This window comes from Chiloscyllium punctatum, chromosome 42, assembly GCF_047496795.1.
Source record: "Chiloscyllium punctatum isolate Juve2018m chromosome 42, sChiPun1.3, whole genome shotgun sequence".
Taxonomy (NCBI): Eukaryota; Metazoa; Chordata; class Chondrichthyes; order Orectolobiformes; family Hemiscylliidae; genus Chiloscyllium; species Chiloscyllium punctatum.
This window is the reverse complement of record NC_092780.1, coordinates 40,845,509-40,865,064: the sequence shown is the minus strand read 5'-3', so window position 1 is coordinate 40,865,064 and position 19,556 is coordinate 40,845,509. Positions and strand designations below refer to the sequence as shown.

Sequence of the window (19,556 nt, the reverse complement as noted above, 5' to 3'; positions counted from 1 at the left end):
AGGATGGTGACTGATTGGAGGGGAACTTGTTAAATGGTGGTGTTCCCAGGCATCTGCTGCTCTTGTCCTACAAGATGGAAGTGGCCATAGGTTTGGAGGGTGCTGTCTAAAGATCTTCGGTTTATTGTGGATGACAATCAAGTATGTTGCTTTGTCCGGAATGGTTGTGCCAAGCTTTCTGAGTATTGTTTGAGCTGCATCCATCCATCCAGGCAAATGGGGATAATTCCATGACACAGCAGACTTGAGTCTTGTAAATGGTGGACAGGGTTTGGGTAGTCAGGACATGGGTTACTTGCCACAGTATTCCTGGTCTCTGACCAGCTCTTGTAGCCACTGTATTTATATGGTCATCCCAGTTGAGTTTCTGGTCAACGGTAACCCCCAGGGTGCTAACAGTGCAGGATTCAGTGATGGTAATACCATTGAATATCAAGGGATGCTGGTTAGATTGTCTCTTATTGGAGATGGTCATTGTCTGGCATTTGTGTGACATTGTCCAGATCTAATTACATTTGAACATGCATCACAGACTACCATACAAATTCCTATGGTGTGGAAACAGGTCATTAGGCCCATTTGGAAGGATCGACCTTCCAAAGAGTTTCCCACCCAGATCCATTCTCCAGCCCTACATTTCCCATGTACTGCTTCAGTATCTGAGTTGTTGCAAATGGTGCTGAACATTGTGCAATCATCAGGGAACATCCCCACTTCTGACCTTACAAAGGGAGGTCATTAATGAAGCAGCTGAAGATGCTTGAGCCTAGGACACTACCCTGAGGAACTCCTGCAGAGATGACCTGGAACTGAGATGACTGACTTCCAACACCCACAATCATCTTCCTATGACTCCAACCAGCACAGTGTTTGCCCTTGATTCCTAATTATTCCAGTTTGGCAAAGGATGCCATAATCAAATGAAGCCATTAATTCAGCTTATTCGTCTATGTTACAATTCTATACTGGAATAAAGAAAACACTTGAGAAAATTGTGTTTTGGATCTACCAACTGACACCAAGAAAAGAAAGTTAGTGTTTGGACAAAATAAAGGTTTTACTTTCGATTATTGTAGTTATAGGCAAGGGAAGACAGGCATTTCGGTACTTGTCATCATGAGTCCCTTGTTGTGTGATACCTCCTTGGTGCCAGGGTAAAGGACATCACAGAGAAAGTGCAGAATATTCCATGAGGAGAAGGAAGTGAGCCAAATTTGAGTCACATTGGTACCAATGGTCTGGAAAGAGCAGGTACTAAGGTCAGACTTACAGAGCTAAGGAAGAAGGTAAAGTTTAAGACCTCAAGATTAGCAATCTCTGGATAACTCCTGGGGTCATGCGCTTGCAAGAGTAGAAATAGTAAGACTGGGAGAGGTAACATACGGCTTAAAGCTTGGTGTAGGAGGAGGGGGTTTGAAATTTGTGGAGCACTGATATCAGTCCTGGGAGAGAAGGCACCTAATCAAAAGGAGTTGGTTGTCCCTCAACAGGACTGGACCAAGGCCCTTCGAGGACGTTAAGTTGTATGTTTGGAGGAAGGAATAAATTGATAGAGGGATAGACAGCAGCATATTGGATTAAAAGAAGTGAACATAGTTCATAAAGTGAGGTGTGGACATGACTAAAGAAAGAAGTAGTACCATGTCAGACAGGAGCAAAGTAAGAAGGACAATGAAAAATGCAGAGACAGATTTACAACATATGTAAATACACAGATAATGGTGAATAAAGTTGGTAAGCTAAAAGCACAATAGAATATGATGTAGTGGCAAAAACAGAAATATGTTCAAGGACAAAATTTTCAGAAAAGATGGAGGAAGAAAGGAAGTGGGGTGACAGTCCATATTAGGGATGACATTACAGTCTTAGAGAGTGCCACCAAGCTCTATGATCTTTATTGCATTTCAAGAGCGAGATAGGGGTACAAATCTGCAGGCGAATCAGAAAGATGCACTAAAACTATCGAGTGGTGATAATAGGGGACTTCAATTACCCAAATATTAATTGGGAAAGCATAACATTAAATGGTAAGGAAGGGGAGGAATTTCAGAAATGCTCATGAGAACTTCCTAGATCAGAATATTTTCAATTTATTTAGAAAGGAGGTATTTCAATATCTGGTGATGAGAAATGAGGTGAATTACGTGAACTAAGTGTTTGTGGGGCAACATTTCAGTAAGAGTGATCATTGTTTTAGAAGATTTAGATTAGTATTGAAAAACCACAAGGAACAACACAATATAGAACTTCTAAATTGAAAGAGAGTGAATTACAATGGTTGGCTCGTTTCTTCTCTGTCTGTTAACCCATGCCAGTGAAATGGAATAATAATCTTCATATTGGATTTATGTCTGAGCTGCAATCGTGTACCCTTCCTTAAACTGAATCTGAATAAACTGTTTTCCAGATTCCCTCTTCCTAATTTAACTAGAGCAGATGTTGGTGCACATCTGTGCAAAACCACTAGAGCTCACTCCAGAGAGCTGAGGAGTTCAGTATCATTTCTTAGTGCATTTCTTCAGTCCTACCTTCTGCAGGGTCTGTCCTAGGAAGGTCAGCTCCTCCTGGCTGTGAATGGAGGCCAGTTCCGCTTTGAACCAGGTACAGATCCGCTGGGCTTGAGGCCAGGTGGAGAGATGCTTAAAGAACTTGTACTCTGCATCCTGGAACTGGAACCACTGGTTGCTTGCAGCGTCTGGCAAGAGAAGGCTTTGACTCATTTTGCATCAGCAATGTAATCCAAAAAACATGTTACTCTGAACGAATACAAAGATGAAATTGAAAACAGAAAGTGCTGGAAATACTCAACAAATCAGGCAATATGTGAGGAGAGTGAAGCAGAGTTAACATCTCAGGTCATCAGAGAAGTTCAGTATAGATATGGTAACATCACAACCTACAAGCTCCCCTCTAAGTCATATGCCACCCTGACTTGGAACTTTATTCCCATTCCTTCACCGTTGCTGTTTCAAAACGCTTTGATTAATTTTTGAGATTACAATAAGTTATCCTTTTTTGATTCATTTTCTCACATCTGTATGTTACTTGGACAGGATTAAGAAATGTAAAGAGGGATAAAGATTGTTTTACTTTGATTATAAAAGGCAATGTCTGACTGGTACTCTATAAAGGAGGAGAAATTGAGGATCAGGAATGAAGAGTGATGCCCATTCCTGATGAAGGGCTTATGCCCGAAACATCAATTCTCCTGCTCCTTAGATACTGCCTGACCTTTTCCAGCACCACACTCTTGACTCTGATACTCTATAAAGTTGGCATTAGTGTAGGAACAAATTAGGGCATTAATAGTGGAATTTTGAAAGCAGATTTCTGAATGGTCTGCTTCCTAAGAACATTTCAAGACTTGAAACTGTCACTATATGGTTCATTGTTTCAGTACATAGTATACAGTGTGAATGGAGGGAACATGGATGAGACCTTTCAAATACACCTTTCAAAAGGTTCCCAAAGCACAACTATGGTTCATGGCTCCTTCATGAACCAATAGTCCTCGAGAAGCGAGCCAGACTCTATGGTATGAGATGCCTAACACTCGAGGCGAGGAGTGCATGATGTGAGCTTACAAGCTGCATCATTATCCCGCATCTGTAATGGGAATCTCAGTTATCATTTTTAATGGCCTCTGGAAAAAACTCAACTCTGAAAATCTGACCATGTCTTTCAGTCCTGTCTACTTCATTCCAGAACCATCAACTCTCTTCCTCCATTCATACTCTGCCTCCCCACCCCAACCCACTCAGTATCTGAGATGGACCCACATCATTTACAACCTTCACAGCCAATTTGACTCTGAGCTGAACTTACAACCACATATTCTCTTCATCATCAAACCACCTACGTCTGCCTCCACAAAGCAGCCAGGTCACTGCCCCAACCAACTGGATTTATTGCTAAAATTCTCTTAGGTTTTTATTACAGTGCCTCGACACTTGACAATTCCAATGTTCTCCTGTGATAGCTGGTTTCCCAGCTTACCCAATCTTTAAATTTGAGCTCAGCCACATATGTATCCTAAGCTCCATCTGGCCATCCTCTAGGGCTCCCTGATCTGGCACTGGAAGCATTTTAAAATACTCATCCTTTTTGTCAAATCCCTCCATGGCCTCACTCCTCCCAAACCTCCCCAAGCCCAGAATCCTCCAAGAGCTCTGTGCTCCACCAAGCTTAGCCTCCTCCTGCCCACATCCATACCTCAGCCAGGATGCACGTCCCAATTTAATGTAATATACTGGAGACACATACATATTTTATGGTTGACTGGTTCAAATTTTGAAGCAATTTTGCAGCTACAAGTTAGAACTAAAAAGTCAGGAACACGAATCTCAATGAAGTTGAAATGCTGAAGTCAGAAATCAATAATGACAGATGACAATTGCACACCAAACAGGAGAATGCAACAAATGAAGCTAAAACACATAAATTGAATGCACATTTTGAAACAATTTTTGACTATCCTCAAACTGATTACATCTCCCTGTGAATAAGACTGGTAAAATAACAAAAGTTTAGGTGAAGCTAGATAAGCAGGAAAAGAGCAGACCTGCATGGTCTACCATGTTCCTATTACAATAACTCTGTTTTGCTATTCCACACAGTTATAAAACGCAACATACCTTCAGTGCCCTCTGGTTCCTTCACAACAGCTCCTATGGGACAAAGGAAGAATTGATTAGAACAATATAAATTCCCAAGACATGTCACTCCTTGGTTAGCCAATGGTTTATACCTATCAGCACGAGTTTCCAAAGGCACTGTGTGCGCTAGTGGTCACAGCCACTGCATTGATGTGTGCTACAATAAAAAGCGCAAGTACTGTGTGTGCAAGGAGCTACATGTCAGATTTGGCACACAACATGTTGCACATGGATCTCTGGAACAGCAACAGACAAAAGAAAATAGAATTAGTTTGGAATTTAAGCTAGAAGAACTAGAGTAAGGTGGTTTGACTGGACCTCCAGGGACTAGGTCACTGGGACACCAGGTTCTATCTGAGAGACAGGTATTAACATCAAAGGATGGAGTAATGAAGGAAGTCGAACAATCATTGCCTTTACAGAAAGGTGGACACATGGGTTGGAATGCTTTATCTCCCTTTCCATCTTCATTTGATCCCTACTGTTTCCTCACCTTTGATGGTCTGCGTAACGGGGCTTTGCATGTAAATTAGTCAATTAGAAAACATAGGTGATTTGGTGGTGATGGAAAAATACAGCTGTGATTTGATGATTGACTGCTCAGTTGTGGAGATTAGATTCTCTACAGTATGGTAGCAGGCCATTTGGCTTCAACAAGTCCACACTGGCTCTCCAAAGAGTAACCCACCCCCCTACCTTATATTTACCGCTAACTAATCCACCTAACACTATGGGCAATTTAGCATGGCCAAATCACCTAGCCTGCACATCTTTGGATTGTGGGAGGAACTTGGAACACTCCCAGGAAACCCCACAGACAAAGGGAGAATGTGCAAAGTCCACACAGACAGTTGCCTGAGGCAGGAATTGAACTCAGGTCCCTGGCGCTGTGAGGCAGCAGTGCTAACCACTGAGCCATCATACCACCGAGCACTTCTAGATATAAAACAATTGAAGGCAGCCTGGAAAAAATGTGTCATTTCACTGTGACAGGAGGTGAGCAAATCTGCCAACTTAATAGCGAGAATTAGCTTCAAGATAATGTCTACGTCATCACCTGACATGGAAGGAGCTGCTGACGCCATCTTTGAAGGCCACAAGAATGTCCTTTGCTGTAGCAATCATCCCAGCACCCATTCTCCAAACTCAGACCTGCAAGATTACAGCAACCCCCCTCCACCATCCACAGAGGAATTCTACTGGAGATGTGGGCAGAAGCAGTATCCTGGGTGGCTGCATAGTTCAGTCACATCTTCCTGCACGTTGCTCTGGTGTGGGGGAGAAAGGCTAAGAGACATTCACACCTAGCCATGCAAGACTGCTTGTTATCACTGAGTAGGCCAGCAGCCATAGCGCTTTCCAGAGAACTTGTTTGGAGTGCCACAACTATGTTAACAACCTCTGCCGCTGTGCAGGATGGGTGTCACTTGTCCCTTAGGATGCCAGCCAATTCATTAATGTGGTGGGATGGGAAAGACCACCACTTCAGTAGAAATGAATGGAGGTAACTACATTTCCTTGGAAAGGAATGACACAAGCTCTGTCAAGGGAGGCACTGTTGACCCATGCAAGGTGGCTGCATCATGACCAATGCCACATGCATACTATAAGGCAGACATGTGGAAATAGGCACAGTGTATAGTGATAAAACATTGTGCTTGCTCCAGTGTAGCTCACCATTACTGTTTTTCCATCTTTCCACAGCAGTAGTACGTTTGCAATGTCAGAGGGCCCAGACTTGTGGCACCCTGGTCTCAATGGCACGGCTAGCTGATTACTATGGCAAAGTGCCACGAAGATCCACAGCTGAGATGAAGGAGCCAGAAGTGAAGATGTTCAAGGGTAAAGTGACTTTAAGGTCCTTGGCAAAGATCACAGATATCACTTACCACATGTCTGGTAAGTCCGCAGCACTGGCTATTGGTCATCTCCAGGTAGCTCCACCTTCGTAAGTGGATCCTGTGTTGAGAGTTTGGCCTCTGCTGCCCCCTGCCCTCTTTCTATCCAATGCCCTTCTCCTCTCCCATCTCCTTGCCACCTGTGCAGGTGCCTCAATCCCAGTAGCTCAGTCCTCCTTTGTCCTGCTGACCCTCTCAAGGGGCTAAGGGTACTCCCACTCAATACCTGGGAAACCGTTCCACCTCTTCAATAGTTTCCAACTTTGATGAGCTCTTAACAAGCTTTTAAAGTATTAATTAGCCTTGATCAGGTGATGAGTGTTCACCCATCCTGCCTTCCTTCACCCTGGTTAACATCGCTGCTGCCCGGTAGCTGACACTTTGTCTTGCACTGGTATTTTCAGCACTTGCCTGCTTTCAGTGTAGTCTTTAGATAACCCTGAATGACCAGTCCCAAACATTTTATTTCCAACTTGCTGGCAATTTGAGTGCAGAGTAAAGGTTAGATGCTGAATAATCCATTATGTGCTGACAATGATGATATCATCAATGGTATCATCATTGTCAAGTTTTCTCCACTTGCAGTATTACTAGTGAACTGACACCAAAGGACAAAAATGGCTCAGACTGTTACCATCACACTTCAGAGGACATCTAGATTCTGATGTTGAAAGACACATACTTTGCTGTAGAGATCTTGAACAGGAACTATGTTGTTTGTAAAACCTTTTTTCAGCAGATGATCATGAGTTCTGAGTGTGAACAGGCTGTGAATTCTCCTTATTCCTTTCTGACACTATTTTATGAGAAATTAAGACTCTTAATAAATGGGTATTTTATTCATTGTAAAGAAGTTAAGAAATAATCTGACATAGAATTAATATTTTCTCTCTACAAAACCATAAACAATTCTAAAACCATCATTCTAAGTTAGTAGGAAACCAGCGGGTGGAGTGTATTATGTATGCAAGTGCTTAGAGCCAGATGATGTTCCTGGCATAATATAATTGACCTTGAGCTGGGAAGTGGGCAAAGAAGAAGGTGATCACCCTGACTTTTGGGTAGCTATTCTACTCATAGGGTAGTAGGGGTCACATTGGTATGGACAAAAGAAACTATTAGCCCCTAGGAATTAAGCATATGAGCAAGTGCTCAGTGATAGGATGCAGTCCTCATCGAGGGGCAGTCCTCATCGAGGGGCAGTCCTCATCGAGGGGCAGTCCTCATCGAGGGGCAGTCCTTATCTGGCAGCTGCCTTTTTCAGGTGGATCAGGAATAATGGAGAAAGACCTAGGAAAGACTTTTCTAATACTTTGACTGGAGAGCAGGATGCTGGCTTCATTAGCTACAACAGTTTTAAGACTTCTTTCCAGCTCTGGTGACCTAGAGGTTGCCAAACCTAAACTGCTCTTCTGCTGTGTAGATCTTTACTCTCAATGGCACTGGCTTATGTTCTTTCTCTGCTGGCCTCTCTTAGTAAACACCAGTAATTACTTCATCAGGTCTTTTAAATGAAGTCACATCATTTTTTAGAAAGACTGTTCTGACCCACTACTTGAGAAAAGTCTCTGGCCCTTGAAAAAAAATAATCTTGATCGAACTCAAAACAAAAAACCCATTTATCTCTACTTTAGAACCCAAGTCCCCAAATACTAATTTATTATGAACATTCATCACAGGTCAACTGCAGCTTTCAAGATTGAGGTTAGGTCAGGTAAGGGTATTGTGGGACATGGAACAAAGGGGGGTAAAATGCACCTGAGGTACAGATCAACAACGTCCTACTGGAATGGTGGTCCATGCTTGAGGGTGGGATTCAGTGGCCTCTTATGTGTCCTTGTTGCTACCTTTTCACTGATAGAAATGATTTGATCAATACTTTATTCTTGACGCCAATAAACAATCTGTTTTGAGTAGTTTGATGGGCCATTTTATATAAATACCCTTTAACTGAGATTCTATGTTTTAATGTCAGAGTATGACAAATGAATATTTACCAGTCATTTTACATGCACTTGTTTGACATGGATTTGACCAAACAAACTTTACTTCAAATAATAATAACATACAACAGACCTGCCAATTGACTGTCATCAAGCATGATTTCATTAAGTCTAATAAAGTATGCTGTGTAATTATTCATGCATTCTTCCTACTTGTCACTTTGGAGACTTCAACTTTGCTGGTTGTAAGAGATCCATTAGGTTTAATGTGAGAAGAAGAAAGAGCATAAACTGAAACAATACTTTCCGATGGCGATTACACTTCAAAACATATTTGACTTAATTGGCTGTAATGTGCTTTTTGATGTCGTGAAAAGCGCCAAATAAATCAAAGTCTTTTTTCACAATTCCCAAAAATGACTTGCAGCAAATGAATTACTCTTGGAGTGCAGTTGTTCGATCTCTGTGCTATCACAACTAAATGCAAAGCCAACCAAAATAACAATCAGATCAAGGGTTTTTGGAATATTGGCCAGGAATTGTGGCAAACACTCTGCTCTTCTTCGACTAGCACCATGGAATTGTTATGTAACTTCAACCAACAGATAAGCTGATGAAGAATCACCAGACTCAAAATGTTAACTCTGCTTTCTTCCCATAGATGCTACCAAACCTGCTAAACTTCTCCAACAATTTCTGCTTTTATTTCAGATAGGCTGAGATTCTCTACCTGCCAACATTGTCTTACTCTGCACTGAAATATCAGCCTAGCAGCTGAAAGAGAGTGGAGCTTAAATAATCTACCAACTCAAAGAGGAGAAGTGACATTTGATGAATTGTATTTATTTAATCTGCACTTTAATGGCAGCTATCCATAATTCACACTTTGAATCCAGGACATAACCTTCTCTAATACATAGTTGATAGAACTCTTTAATGTGCTTCATATTTTCCCTGAGGATTTGTAAAACTCACTGATCTAAGTCAAATCATTTGCCCTCTTACAGTTGTCTCTGAAAACATAGAGCTTAATACTGTGCAGCTGGTAATATCCTGTGTAAAGCCCAGAATTCAAATTCTCTATCTATTTCTTTATATTTTTAAGTACAGAATGCCATTTTCAATGGATAGAATTTGCAAGTTGGCATCTGGCCCATTAGTACAAGCTCACTAATCACTAGATTATGATTGAGATTCCACGATGTTCCTTTATTTAGCACAAATCACCTTCTGACATAGCCAACAGAGGTGTTGACAGTCTGCTTATCTTGACATTATGTATGCTCCAGACTCGACTGCACTTCCTCTAACTCAAATCCATATACCTTCAATCAGCTCACTGAAAAATCTGTCTAACTTTCAATGCCACTTATATCCAGCAGGTGCCCCCCTAATGCATATTACTGGAACATTTCAAAATATTTCAAGACAACAGGAATGATCCATCATTCATTTCTTCACAGGGGTGAGAATAGCAATAAATGACATCTTGCAACCAGTCCTGGGAATTTCTTTGCATGTTAAAATAACATGTGCAATTTACGTGGGGGCTGAGTTGTCCAGAAGAAGTAATATTAAAATCTGATCATATCCATAAGAACAAAGCAACAATCACTTAAGACAAAGAGTTGTGAGAATGTGGAATACATTCCCTCACAAGGTCACAGAAGCACAATCTAAAATAATGTTTCAGATGGAGTGATATATTTACTATTTAGGAAATGGAGGCATTTGGGAAACTTGGAGAAAAGAGATAAACACCTTCACAATTATGAAACGTTAAAGTAAGATGCACAGTGTCAGATTATTTTCATTGGACAGTGAGAGGGCAGTGAGAGAGAGAGAGCAGATTCAGGTAAATGACAAAAAGCAGTCAGGGACATTCTACGAGTAAAAATGACAAAAAAAAAGCTCTTCACAGAATTATCTGGAACACATTTATTCTGAATCCATAAATGATTTCCAAAGAGACGGATACTTCAAATATTTATCGTAAGGTGTGGGAAATAAGTGGATTAGACTGGGCGGGATCCCCTTTCATTCACTCATGGGATATGAATGAAGTAGCTGAAGGTGATTGGGCTTAGGACACTACCCTGAGGAACTCCAGCAGAGATGTCCTGAAGCTGAGATGTTTGACCTCCAACAATCACAACCATCTTCCAGATATGACTTCAACCAGTGGAGAGTCTGCCCCCGATACCCACTGATTCCAGTTTTGCTAGGGTCCTTGATGCCACACACGGTCGAATACAGCCTTGATGTCAAGGGCTGTAACTCTCACCTCACCTCTTTCATCCCTATTTGAATCAAAGCTGTAATGAGCTCAGGAGCTGAGTGGTCCTGGTAGAACCCAAACTGGGCATCACTGAGCAGGTGCTGCTTGACAGTACTGGTGATGATACCCTCCATCACTTTACTGATGATCGAGAATAGACTGACGGGGCGATAACTGACCAGGTTGGATTTGTCCTTTTTGTACAGGACATACCTGAGAAATTTTCCACATTGTTGGGTAGATACCAGTGTTTTAACTATACTGTAACAGCTTGCCTAGGGGAGCAGTAAGTTCTGGAGCACGTCTTCAGAACTATTGCTGGATAGTTGTCAGAACCTATAGCCTTTGCAGTATGCAGTGTCTCCATGATGTCAATCATGGAGTGAATTGAATTGGCTGAAGACTGGAGGAAGCCTAGGTGAATCACCCACTTGGCATTTCTGGCTGAATGTTGCTGCAAATGCTTTAGATTTATCCTTGGCGCTGATGTGTTGGGATGTTTGTGGAGTCTCCTTCTCCAATAGTTGTTTAATTATCCACCACCATTCTCGACTGGATGTGGCAGGACTGAGGAGCTTAGATCTGATCCGTTGATTGTGGGATTGCTTAACTTTATCAATTGCTTGCTGTTAATGTTGTTTGGTATGCAAATAGTCCTGTTTGGTAGCTTCACCAAGTTGATATCACATTTTTAGGTATGCCTGGTGGTGCTCCTGACATGCCCTCCTGCACTCTGCATTGAACTAGGGTTGATCCCCAGGGTTCATAGTAATGGTTGAGTGGGGTATATGCTTGGCCATAAGGTAACAGATTGTGCTGAAGTACAATTCTACTGCTGTTGATGGCCCACAGCACTTCATGGATGCCCAGTTGAGTTGTTTGATCAGTTCGAAGTCTGTCCCATATAACACGGTGATAGTGCCACACAACACAATGGAGGTTATTCTCAATGTGACAGTGGGACTTGGTCTCCACAAAAATTATACGGTGGCCACTCTTACTGATACTGTCATATTATTAGGTATGGGAAGTAAGTGCGAGATGGGAATAGACTGGAGGGTATTATTAAGGTGCATGGGGAGTGAGTCAGAGTGTGAGTTTAGACAAGTGAATATGATTAAAAAAAAATCATTGATCATTCAATAATTCTACACTGTACATCTGTCTAATACGATTGTTCCCACAATTTCATTCTCAAGCACATTAGTACCAGGTTTGCCTGTGGAAGAACCTGTGCCAGCTGAACTAACGACCTCTGCAAATGTCCTGAAGCTTGCTTGCCTGGAACTCAAAGAGAAGAAAGGGAGATTTATTCATGAATATTATGCTAGGGGACTCAATAACTCAATACCCGGTGTGGTGCACAGCTATACTGACTTACATGCAGGTTCTGAACCTTGCTGAAGCTTGGTACCACTTGCAGAGCTTCATTTCCCTGAAAGTATTCTTTTGGATTGTTCCTTCACCCATCCTTCACTGCCATTCCTACCTTTGCGGATCTTACAGATCCAGTCCAGTTGATTCTCACAGCGTACTGCTCGCCATAGTGAGGAGGCAATGTCAATAACTCCACAGCGTCGGATGCTATCATCTTCATAGACATCTCGTCCAAAGTTGTTGTAGGAATACTGCGCAAGAATGCAATAGGTTTAGGTTACTTACACTGCCCATAATTTTCTATGTGCCAATTACTTCTATCCAAATTGTTGCTCCAGTTCTAAGGAAGGGTCACTGGTCCCAACTCTGGTTAACTCTAATTTCTCTTCACAAATGATGCCAGATCTGCTAAGCTTTTCCAGCAATTTCCATTTTTGTTGTTGTTTCTCATGCTGTCTTTAATGCTGTTCCTTCATCTACCTTCCCATACACTCCACCTTATACAAAGTGCAGCTGCATTGTCTCATCCTTGCAAAGTTAGTTTAGCATTACATTTTAACTAATATATTCTCAAATTCCTCCATGTTCTCACTCTGCCCTACCTCTGCAATCTCCTGCACCTTCTGTTCTTGCACCTACTTGCTTACAGTTCCTGCTTTTCATTCCACCCACCCATTATGACAGTTTTCAGCTGTTTGCATGTAATCGGGAAAATACAGTTCTGAAGAAGGGTCACTGGATTCGAAACATTAATTCAGCTTTTTCTCAACAGTTGCTGCTGAGGTTCTTCAGCAACATCTGTTCTTGTTGCAAATACATATGATGTATAACATGGAACAAACTGACACACCAAAGATGTTTAATTGTGTGTGTGATATCTCAGGGGAAGGGGAGCTTTGTACACAGGTGGAGTGTTATAGTGGGGAATGCAAACTTATTCTGTCACACTGCAATGTACAAACCTGTCCCTGTTCTTCTCACTCAAGCAAGTCAGCTTGTGACTTGGTTATTCAGACAGATACTCACCCCTGTTCCATCACTCCATGCCCAGCTTTGTTCTGTCCCTGGGTTTCGTCGGTTCAGTCCAAGCCAGAACCAATGATAATCGTGATCCTCTGACTCTCTACGAAGTAGAAATAGACAATGACTCATTTTCATCATACTTCATAAATTTCTAGTAAACATTTTTTAAAAAATAATTCAATTTTTCATGTTGGATTATTCTGTTTACAGAGACAGGATAGAGTTGCCTGCAGTAGGGGCGGCACAGTGGCTCAGTAGTTAGCATGCTGCCTCGCAGCACCAGGGACCCGGGTTCGATTCCAGCCTCGGGTGTGGAGTTTGCACATTCTCTCTATGTCTGTGTGGCTTTCCTCTGGGTACTCTGGTTTCCTCCCACAGTCCAAAGATGTGCAGTTTAGGGTGAATTGGCCACGGGAAATGCAGGTATCAAGTTGGGGGAGAAGGGCGAGTCTGAGTGGGATGCCCTTCAAAGGGCTGGTGTGGACTTGTTGGGCTGAATCTCCACACTGTCAAGATTCTATGTTAGCAGGCGGCACAGTGGTTAGCACTGCTGCCTCACAGTGCTAGAGACCCACGTTCAAATCCCGCCTCAGGCGACTCTCTGTGTGGAGTTTGCACATTCTTCCCCGTGTCTGTGTGGGTTTCCTCCAGGTACTCCGGTTTCCTCCCACAGTCCAAAAATGTACAGGTTAGGTGAATTGGCCATGCTAAATTGCCTGTAGTGTTAGGTGAAGGGGTAAATGGAGGGGAATGGGTCTGGGTGGGTTGCTCTTCGGAGGGTCGGTGTGGACTTGTTGGGCCGAAGGGCCTGTTTCCACACTAAGTAATCTAACCCTCCAAAATCAAAGCCAGCTCTGGTCTGCTTTGGTGTGACTGTTTCAAATAAAGTCAACCAAAAATGAGTGTCAGCATACATGTTAATTACCGTACGGGAGAGAATCCGCTAATCTGTTTCATCCACTAATCCTTCAGTAGTCACTTGGTTTGGAGTGTGTCCATGGGCCCAATGGTTAGCATTACTGCCTCACAGTGCCAGAGGCCCAGGTTCGATTCCAGCCTCGTAACTGTGTGGAGTTTGCTCATTTTTTGGGTGTTCTGGTTTCCTCCCACAGTCCAAAGATGTGCAGTTTAGGTGGACTGGCAATGCTAAATTACCTACAGTGTTCAGGGATATGTAGGTTAGGTGAGAAATGCAGGGTTACAAGATTAGGGTAGGGCCGCTGTCTGGGTGGGATGTTCTTCAGAGAGTCAGTAGCGATTCAGTGGGCTGAATGGCCTACTTCCACACTGTAGGGATTCTATGATTCTGTTGGGTTCAGAATCATTGGCTCATTGACACAATGAATTAATAGCTGACTGTACATCACCTCCATATTTATTTCCATTACAGTAAACTCTAATAAAATCATGAGGGAGATAAACAGGCTGAAATTGTTACATTGATATGTCTTACATTGTGAAAGGCACTGTTTAAATGTAAAGTTATCCAAAATGCTCAACAACTAAGAAATACATTTTCAAGTTCATTCATTGTTGGAATGTAGGAATTTCATGCAGTTTTTCCTGAATGTAAAATATCTGCTGTTCCTAACTCTTGTCTGGGTAGCTATGCTTGAGATAGATCTCCTCATTAGCTTCCATGAGCTACATGGAAGCTAATGAGGAGATCTAATTACTTAGGTCTGCCAAGTGAGTTATCCTTCAGGGTAGGCTGCAAGACACAGCCCTCTGTTCCATTCCCAGTAGAAAGGTCTAACATCTATCATTGGGAAATTGCTGCTATCAATTATTAATGAGATAGGAGCAGGACATTTAGAAAATCATAATACAAGCAGGCATTCAACATGGTTTTGTGAAAGGGTAATTGTGTTCGAGTTCCGAAAGGATGTATCAAGCAGGATGGATAAAGGGGAACCAATAGATGAAGCACATTTGAATTCTCAAAAGGCATTTGATAAGGCTAGAAGGTTAGAGCACAAGATAAGAGCTCATAGTGCTGAGGTGATACATTAACATGGATCGAGGACTAGCTAACTGGACACAATTTGAAATAAATTGTGGTAGCCCACAAACCTGCCAACACATTAAAACAGCAGCTAATGAACTTGAAAGACCCTATACAGGCAACAAGCAAAACTAATGTTATTTACAAAATACCGTGCAAGGACAGTAACAAATACTACCTTGGACAAACGGGCAGAAAACTAGCCACCAGGATACATGAACATCAACTAGCCACAAAACGACATGACCCTCTGTCACTAGTATCCTTACATACAGAGAAGGAAGGACACCACTTTGACTTGGTCAACACATCCATTCTAGGGCTTTTGCCCGAAACGTCAATTTCAAAGCTACTTGGATGCTGCCTGAACTGCTGTGCTCTTCCAGCACCACTAATCCAGACATCCATTCTAGGACAAGCCAAACAGAGACATGCACGAGAATTCCTAGAAATATGGCATTCCAACTGGAACTCTATCAACAAACATATCGAGTTAGACCCCATCTACCACCCCCTAAGAAAAAGAACAGGAAATGACATCACTATAAGAAATGATGTCACCACAGAAAATGACATCACCAACCCAAAGAAACCCAAACATATAAATAGAAAGCAGGAATTATCAACAGTGCTTCGCCTGAAGGCCCATTGAAGATGTTACCTAGTAGATTAGATTCCCTACAATGCAGAAACAGGCCCTTTGGCCCAACAAGTCCACACCGACCCTCTGAAGATTAACCCACCCAGACCCATTTCCCTCTGACTAATGCACCTAACACTATGCACCTAATTTAGCATGGCCAATCAAGCTAACCTACACATCTTTGGACTGTGGGAGGAGGCTGGAGCACCCGGAGGAAACCCACGCAAACACAGGGAGAATGTGCAAACTCCACACAGACAGTCGCCCGAGGCTGGAATCGAACCCAGGCACCTGGTGCTGCGAGGCTGCAGTGCTAACCACTGAGCCACCGTGCTGCCCTAGTAGGGTGACGAAATGTCTGGAAATGAACCTTCCAGCTCAGTGAGCAAACCTACATCCATAAATTTTCAGTTTGGTAATCTATTAGTGGAATGCCAAAGTATCAGTGTTGGGGTCTTGACTATTTACAATCCATAATGACAACTTTAACGTAAAGGACTGACTGGCTATATTGTGAAATTTGCCGATGACACAAAGTTGGTAGGAGAATAAGTTGAGGCAAAGATAAAGAGCATCTTCAAAGCGAAAATGATAGAATAAGCGAGTGGACCAAAAAAAAGTAAGTGGAAATTTGGGAAAATGTGAGGTTGTTCATTTTAGCAGAACGATGGGACAACAGAACATTATTTGCATGAAAATAGAATGCAAAATGTTGTACTCAGGAATCTGGGGATTCCTGTGTATGAATCACAAAAGGTTAGCATACAGGTTAGCACTGCTGTCTCACAGCAAGAGGGACCCGGGTTTGATTGCAGCTTTGTGTGACTGCCTGTGTGAAGTTTGCATGTTCTCCCTGTCTCTGCATGGGTTTCCTCCAGGTGTTCCACTTTCCTCCCACAGTCAGATGATGTGCAAGTTAGTTGGATTGGCCATTATGAAAGAAATTGCCCCATAGTGTCCAGTGATGTGGACTAGCCATAGTAGAAAACTTCGTACAGGGTTATGGGAATGGGGGAGGAGGGAGGAATGTCCTTCAGAGGGTCAGTACAGACTCAATGAGCTGAATGGCCTCTTCCTACTCTATAGGAATGATTCAATGATTCTAGGTACACTAAATAACTATGGAACTACTGGAGAGGTAAGTAGAAAGTCTTGGGACAGATGTAGAAGGCACTGATTCAGACCATAGCTAGAGTATTTAATACAGTTTTGGTCTCCTTATTAAAGGAAGGTCAAACTTACATTGGAAAGCTCTTCAGAGAAGGTTTATTAAACTGGTTCCTGGGATGAAGAGGTTTGTCACTTGAAGAGTTTCTGAGCACTGTGGGCCATTGCTTCTTGGGGTTTAGAAGAATGAAAAATGATTTTGTTGAAATGAGATTCTAAATAGGCCTGTCATAGTAGTTGCTGTATATTTCCCTTGTGGTGTAATCTAGAACTAGGGAGCACAGTTTAAAGTTACAGGGTCTCCATTTATGGAAATAAATAAATTTGGAGATATGGAGATATTCTCTGAGGGCTGTCAGTCTTTGGAATTCTCTTTCCCATAGAGCAATGGAAGGTGGGAATCTGAATATGCAATAATGTCAAAGATATCTGACTCCTGCTCCCTTTTTACTTATAATCTTATTGGGATTATGGGGATCAGAGAGAGAGGTGTGTAGACAGGGATTGTAGGTTTTGACATAACTTGTGAAAAGTACTGAGAGTTGAGAGTAAACAGGACAGAATGTTGGAATCAGAAGAAATCTTCCAGATCTTTTTGTTGAAGGTGAGGCATACTGTGATTAGAGTCTGTAAGGCAGTGGGCTGTTTAAGAATGTACATGATGAGCTTAAGAGTTGTAGAGTCCTATTGCACGAAGACAAGCCCTTCAGCCCAAAACTGGTCCATGCAGACCAAAATATTCATCTACGCTAATCCCATTTCCTTGAACTTTGCCCATATCCTTCTAAACCTTATCAATCCATGTATTTGTCAAAATGCTTTTAAATATTGTTGATGTATCTGCTTCAACCACTTTCACTAGCAGCTCATTCCATATGCTTTTGTGTAAACAAGTTGTTCCTCACATTCCCTTTAATTATTTCCCCTCTAACCTTAAACTGATGCCTTCTAGTCCTCGATTCCCCAACCCTGGGAAAAACACTGAGTACATTCACTCGATCCATGCCCCTCATGATCTTATACACTTCTATACGATACGTCCTCAGTGTCCTATGTTCTAAAGAAAGCGGTCCTAGCTTGTCCAATCTTTCCCAATAACTCAGACCCTTGAGTCCAGGCAACATCCTTGTAAATTTCTTCTGCATACTTTCCAGTTTAATAACATCTGTCCCATAGCAAGGGTGACCAAAACTGAACACAATACTCCAAGTGCAGCCTCACCAATGTCCTGTACAACTTCAATATAACTTCCCAACTTCTATACCCTGACTGATGAAGGACAGTGTGTCAAATGTCTTCTTCACTGCCCTGTCTACCCCTCACTCCACTTTCAGAGAACCATGCACCTGAACTCCAAGGCCCCACTGTTCCACTACACTCCCGAAGGCCCTACCATTCACCATGAAACTCCTATCTTGATTTGACTTTCCAAATGCAAGACTCTCTATATTAAACTCCATTTGCCATTTCTCAGCCCACTACCCCAGCTGATTGAGGTCTTGCTGCAATTTCTGATAACCTTTCTCACTGTTCATGATACTGCATATTTTAGTATCATCTGCAAACTTACTAATCATGCCTTGTACATTCTTCTCCAAACCATTATTACAGATAACAAACAGTAATGGGCCCAGTACCGACTCCTGAGGCACACCACTAGTCACAGGCCTCCAGTTCGACAAGCATCCTTCCACTATTGCCATCTGCTTCCTACCATCAAGCCGGTTTGTATCCAGTTTGCCAGCTCCCCCTGGATTCCATGCGATTTAACCTACCACAGCAGCCTACCATGTGGAGCCTTATCAAAAGCCTTACTGAAATCCGTACAGACTACATCTACTGTCCTGCCCTCATCAACCTTCCTAGTCACTTCATCAAAGAACTTTAACAAATTTGTGAGGCATGATCTCCTACGCACAAAGCCAAGCTGACTACTCCTGATCCAAATACATGTATATCTTATCTCATAATCTTGTCTAGTAATTTACTGACCACAGATGTTAGACTTAGTGGTTTATAATTCTCTAGGTTATCTTTGCGCCCTTCTTGAATATGGAAATGACATTTGCTACCCTCCATTCTTCAGGGACCTCACCCTTGGCTAATGATAATGCAAAAATATCAGCCACGGGCCTTGCAATTTCTTCCCTTGCAGTGTTCTTGGATATATCTGATCAGGACCAGGAGATTTATTCACGTTCATATGTTCTAATACATCCAACACCTTCTCTACTCTAATATGGACTATCCCCAAGATATCACCACTAACTTCCCTGAATTCCTAACCCTTCATGTCTTTCTCCACAGTAAACAAAGAGGAGAAATATTCATTGAGGACCTCGCCCAAGTCTTGCGGTTCCACATATACATGTCCACTTTGGTCCTTGAAGGGTCCTATTCTTTTTCCTTCCTTTAATATAATTAAATAACCTTTTTGGATTCACCCTAATCTTCTCAGCCAAAGCTGTCTCATGCCCCCTTTTCACCCTGCTGATTTCCTTCTTCAGTAAACTCCTGTATCCTCTATATACCTTCAGGGATTCCCTTAATCCAACTGCCAACTCCTG

At 42.2% G+C, this 19,556-nt stretch overlaps 1 protein-coding gene across 1 annotated transcript in view; it reads right to left on the bottom strand.

Annotated features, from left to right (window-relative positions):
• mrc2 (mannose receptor, C-type 2) overlaps window positions 1–19,556 on the bottom strand; it is a 299,439-nt gene that overhangs the window by 60,502 nt on the left and 219,381 nt on the right. The window contains exons 14-17 of the mRNA XM_072561856.1: window positions 13,178–13,274; window positions 12,264–12,402; window positions 4,635–4,667; window positions 2,529–2,695 (exon numbers count right to left, since the gene is read on the bottom strand). Of these exons, the coding sequence (XP_072417957.1) occupies window positions 2,529–2,695; window positions 4,635–4,667; window positions 12,264–12,402; window positions 13,178–13,274 (436 nt within the window). The remainder of the gene's footprint in view (window positions 1–2,528; window positions 2,696–4,634; window positions 4,668–12,263; window positions 12,403–13,177; window positions 13,275–19,556) is intronic.